At 34.8% G+C, this 5,637-nt stretch overlaps 1 protein-coding gene across 1 annotated transcript; it reads left to right on the top strand.

The window, feature by feature from the left end:
• Positions 1 to 1,929: 1,929 nt before the first annotated feature.
• On the top strand, positions 1,930 to 5,300 carry LOC107821763 (uncharacterized). The gene is made up of 4 exons (XM_016648214.2): positions 1,930 to 2,207; positions 2,755 to 2,976; positions 4,024 to 4,136; positions 4,739 to 5,300. Exons 1-4 carry the CDS (start codon positions 2,022 to 2,024, stop codon positions 5,106 to 5,108), a joined length of 891 nt encoding a protein of 296 aa, XP_016503700.1. The 5' UTR covers positions 1,930 to 2,021; the 3' UTR covers positions 5,109 to 5,300.
• The last annotated feature ends 337 nt before the right edge of the window (positions 5,301 to 5,637 follow it).

Genomic DNA, 5,637 nt, shown 5'->3' with positions numbered 1-5,637 from the left:
ATCCGTCTCTGAAGTAAGTAATGCACTAAAAATATAAAATTATAGCCAAATAAATGTATCAATCAAAAATTTTACTAAGTTAATTGAAGGGAATTACAATTAGCTTAGCTAGCGTTGTGGATTCATGGGGATAAAATAAAAAGATAACCTATGATATCAGGGAATTGAGCTTTTTCTCCCGTCTCAAACCTCGTGGATGAAAGAGGACGAGACTGCAGCACGCACGTTCTACACTATTCGAATACTATAATTTTTTGGTTCTCTATAATCAATGGCGAAATCAAAAAATTTAATAAGGATGTTCAAAGTCTCTATTTTTATCAATAGCAAGTAATATTTATTAATAAACTGTATTTGTAAAAAATTACGAAGAAAATAAAATAACATAAACAGAAATGTAAACGAAATAACAAAAATCAATTCAAGCCCTCTGAATTCACAGTGTTTCCTTAAGGAATTTAATCCCCTCCTAGTACCCAAGGTTATGGATTATTTTCTCCCAGGATAAAACGAATTACACATTGGTGTAGTGGTACTTCAAACCCTAGTGTTTCAGCGAACACAAAGTTCAGTAGCAAATCACACTTACTGTTGCTTTCTTTGAAGTTAAAATATGCAGAAGAAAGGAGAAGAACTCAAAAAATTCGTATGGAAATTCTAAGCAGAATAGTCTTGTATTTAGCCAAAGTTGGACTGAAATCTGAAGAGGTGCAACTCTTCAGAATGGTTGTTTATGCAAAACGGCCACAACATAAATGCCATAACATAAATGGCTATTTACTTAACAATAAAGAGGGAAAATTGAAGAGAGTAGTTTATTTTTCAGCTACGCAACTGAAAAACGGATATTAATATTCTGTTATTAAAATAAATATTTAATAATTTTCTGTTAATATTTTACTATTAACAAATAAATTTGGTCCAAAAATTTAATCAATCAATCATTTGACCGAAGTCGAGCCGACCGACGACGACGACGGCGCGAGGCTTGCCTTCTTCTCAACTCTTTAAGAGCTAGAAGAAGAGCAATTGCTTATATACCAATAAAAAACCTCTTCCTCTTCCAATATGGGACAATGTCCCTTTGCCGGGGGGAGGGGGGGAACTTAAAATTTCATTTCCATCCATTTCCCATTCACCTTATTTTAAGCATATCATATACTTAAAATCCCAATAATATTTTACCCTATACATAGTATTCATAATTTTTCGGTAAAGGATGTTAAGTTGACCAGCCTTGGCATTATTTGTAATATTAAAAAAAAAAAAACTTAAAAGGTACTATCGATCCCAGGAAGGGCAAGTATTGTATTGAACTTTAATACATCGATTTATAGTGTATCTTAGTTATCCACAACAACGTCGAAAAAAAATAATACTACCCCCGTTTTAATTTAGATGAGGTAGTTTGATTAAGACAAAGTTTTAAAAAAAAAAACTTTTAAAACTTGTGATGTTAACAAATTAAGGCATAAAAGCTTTGTGGGGTCATAATATGTGTGTGATTATAAAAACTTCTCATTAAGGTAAAATGAATCAAATCAAAAATTTAAAATTAAATTATTTTCAAATTCAAAAATATGTCATTTAATTTGGAACGGAACCAAAAAAAAATATCTCGTCCAATTTGAAACGATGAAATATTACCCACAACAACAAAAGGATTTGGTGTGCACCCCAAGACAAGGATAATTTTTTTTTCCTCTGAACAAGCTGTTACTTTCGGATGATACTTTCGTCACAGAAATGATACTTTCGGATTTCGAAAGTTAAAAGTTTTAAGTCTAATTATAGATTCAAATATTAAATTATTTAATATATTTATATAGTTAAAAATTATATATAAAATATTATTTAAAAGATATATAAAAAAATAGTGAGTAATAAAAAAATAATTTATATGACTTAAAATGCAAAAATTATCATATTTTTTGGGACAGAGAAGTACCTAGCATTAGTACATAAACGTGTCTGGCTCTGCTTAGGTAGCTTCTTGTTGTTGGTGATCGTCTGATACAGACATGGCCAATATCACAAGCGTCGGAGTTATCGGCGCCGGTCAAATGGGTTCCGGAATCGCCCAACTCGCCGCCGTCAACGACATCGACGTTTGGCTCTACGATACTGATTCTGAAGCTCTTATTAAAGCCCAAAATTCTATTTCCAATAATATTCAACGCCTCCTCTCCAAAGGACAACTCTCTCAGGTATTTCTTCATCCTTCCTTCTTCACCGCTCCTACTTACTATCTGAATATTTTTTTCTTCCATTTGAATTCAAAGCTGTCACTTTTTTCTTCCTTTTTACTTTTAATTTTACCTTTTCCAAAAGAGGTTTAGCTAGAATTACTTGTCTAATGCTCAAGAATAAGCTGCTAAACACTCCCTCCGACAAGAATAATGGGTTTCCAGAATATAAGGTCAAAATATCTACAGTAACTTTTTTGAGGGAATTTCAGAAATTGATTCCTCAAAAGATTTTGAAATAGCATGCAATTAAAAGTCCCAAACGAGTTGAGGTTAGCTATATGAATCCTCACTTTTCCGTTTAAGCTCAACTCATGTCATAATCATACCAGATAAAAATAAAAGTGAAAAATAACTTAAATATACATATTGTGTATCAAATGGGCCAGGACAGTTAGATTTTGAAGCTACGAATACTGCCCTACTCTTGGAAGGTGTTGTTTGGAGTAATTTTTAGGAAATTCGAACAGCGGTGAGTTTTGTGTTTAATAACCTCTTGATAAAACAGGAAAAAAGTGCTGACGCTGTAAGACGTCTACGGTGTTCATCCCGCTTGGAAGATTTACATTCAGTTGATTTTGTTGTCGAGGCTATTGTGGAATCCGAACAAGTGAAGAAATCTTTATTTTCCAACTTGGATAAGATTGTAAAGAGCTCTGCTATTTTGGCTTCTAATACAAGCTCTATATCCATTACTCGTCTAGCATCTGCAACGAGCCGACCCTGCCAGGTTTGCTTTACTTTGGCTGTCGATCAATTATACACTGAACACTGGCTTATGAAACTTATTGAAAGCGGAACTACTTTACTGCAATGCAAATATGTGTGTTGAAGTTCAGGAAAATGCCAAGATTCAAACAATTGCACAAAATTTCTTGCTCAGTTCCTATTTTTAAATCCTTCAGAAAGAAGATGTGGGGAAATTATCTTTATCTTGTTTTCTTTCTTTTTAGACTTATGGAATCTCACCATCTAGGCACTCCTCCCCAAACTGGTAGGATTTGCTGTGGTTTGTATTATGGTTGCACTTTAGTTTGTATATCCCATCTTTAGTCGTCATCACCTCTACACATAATTCAGTTTACTTTGTGATAAGATTTCCTATATATCGGTGGAACAACAGATGGAATATTATAATATTGGAATGTGAAGGAATTAATTTTGTTAAGTGAATAAAATGGGTGGTAATGTTGAAGGTGTAAGGCTCCTCGCTGCTAATCAGAAGACATGGGACTAACAAGATCCTTTTTAGTGGCTGCTAAAAACGACTGTTGGAATGTCACATGGACATGGATAAGGGTGAAGAAAGATGTTTTTGCAGAGTGATGGTCACAGTAACTGCTAAGAAACCTTATTTCTCCAAGTGATGGTTTAAAGGAGGATTAATTATCTCATAAAGAAGTTGAGAGTTAAATGTGTGGATAGAACAGAATTATCCCTCTTTACTTTTGTTGCATATTATTATTACGTAGAACTCACTAGTCAATTCAATTTGATAGTAGCTTTTTGGATTGTCTTTTCTTTTTTCTCATGTATACATGTGTGTCTCATATATATTTGTTTTTTTTCTTCTATCTCCTAAATTCTGGTACTTATTAGGGAATATCAAATCCTCAACACAAGTTGACAACGAACTAGACACTTGTAATCATTTGCCTTTCCTGATATGCGCTCTCTATCTGTCTCTGTGCCTCTTTAAAGGGAACTCCAGTTACGCATACCCATCAACTGCTTAGGGTTCATATAGCTTTTCTCTCTTTTATGTTTTCATGGGCAGGTGATCGGCATGCACTTTATGAATCCGCCACCTATTATGAAGCTGGTTGAGATTATTCGGGGTGCAGATACATCAGAAGACACATATTGTGCCACTAAATGCCTGGCAGAGAGGTAACTGTTAGGAAAACCCTGCGATGGTCAAGGAGGGTTGCGCAGTTGCGCTGTGATGGTTTTAAGAACTAAAATTTACAATTGGCTTATCTTAGATAATTGGCTTAGAGAACCTGTCATCCAATTGTTGCTGTCTCAAGTCTTTAAGCTTTTTCAGATTGAGTATAAATATTTTTCCTTTAGGTGGATATTTCAGGAAATTGTGCCTCATGTCATATTTCCTAGATTTTATTTTCGTTTAGATTGCCATATCGGAATGAAATGGGAGGATTCATATAGGTAACACAGATAGTTTGATATAGAGACATAGTTGATTGATTGAAAGATGCAGCCGAAAAACGAGAAAGGGTCCTTATTAGGTGTCCTCTGTCACAAGATGTGAGATTCTTTAGTCACCTGAACATCTCTACATAAGTTGTTTTATAATGCTTCACAAGCAGCATGGACAGAAATTATACAGTATCTTTATTTCCAATGTATGAGATGAATTAAAAGAAAGGCAAAAGAATTTCTCTTATCCTCTACTTGCAAAAGACTAGTCTCTTATCCTCTGGAAATGGGAAGAAATCTGTAACTAATTTCTGACTATCTATTATTTGCAGGTTTGGTAAGACAGTTATCTGTTCTCAGGATTATTCTGGCTTCATTGTAAACCGAATTTTGATGCCTATGATTAATGAGGCCTTTCATACACTTTATACCGGAGTTGCAACAAAAGAAGACATCGATACAGGAATGAAGCTAGGAACCAACCATCCTATGGGTCCTTTGGAACTTGCAGATTTTATTGGACTGGATGTTTGTTTGTCGATCATGAAAGTTCTTCATGTCGGTCTAGGAGACGATAAGTATGCTCCGTGCCCTCTCCTTGTGCAGTGTGTTGATGCTGGTAGACTTGGTAAAAAGCGAGGCATCGGCGTATATGATTACCGTAGTGCTGCTGCAGACACAGGAAAATCTCCTCGACTTTGATATCCTTTGCACTTGGAGTTTGTGAAACAGCTGCAACACCACTCTTATCTTCCTCATGTGTCAATAAAAGAAAAAAAAGGTAACAGGGATGTGATACCTGGCTTGTTTGAGTTGTCAAAAAACATAAAGGTTGTTCCATGACGACCAGATGTAACTTTTCTCTTCTTATTGCATATCTTTTCTTGTTGCCAAGTCCAGGCTTTTCTGTGCAATTCCAACTTCTTCCAACTTAAGATAAGTTGCTATGCTGTAAATTAAAAGGGGCACAAAAAAGGTAAAATCAAACATTGTCTCTTCGTGTCATTCCCCTCAATGAAGGCTAATGGAACAATGATAATATCACTTCAATTTGTGCTCATGTTTGAAATGATTATGGTTTAATAATAGTGAATAATGATATCCATATTTCATCCGTTTATTATAGGTTAAGTGATTCTCGAAGCTCAACTACAGGTTACTCATGCAGTCATGCTTCTTTAAAACATCTACTTAAAGTTGGGTAGTTTTAGTCTGTCTCCCGCGGTAGAGC

The sequence above is a fragment of the Nicotiana tabacum genome, chromosome 10 (assembly GCF_000715075.1).
Source record: "Nicotiana tabacum cultivar K326 chromosome 10, ASM71507v2, whole genome shotgun sequence".
In the NCBI taxonomy this organism is placed as follows: Eukaryota; Viridiplantae; Streptophyta; class Magnoliopsida; order Solanales; family Solanaceae; genus Nicotiana; species Nicotiana tabacum.
The sequence above is the reverse complement of the archived record's forward strand: the minus strand, read 5'-3'. Positions and strand labels throughout refer to the sequence as shown.

Coding starts and splice junctions, on each gene's coding strand:
- LOC107821763 (XM_016648214.2), top strand. CDS start 2,022: ATGGCCAATATCACAAGCGTCGGAGTTATCGGCGCCGGTCAAATGGGT. Junction 2,208..2,754: donor CCAAAGGACAACTCTCTCAG/GTATTTCTTCAT, acceptor TTGATAAAACAG/GAAAAAAGTGCTGACGCTGT. Junction 4,137..4,738: donor ACTAAATGCCTGGCAGAGAG/GTAACTGTTAGG, acceptor TATTATTTGCAG/GTTTGGTAAGACAGTTATCT.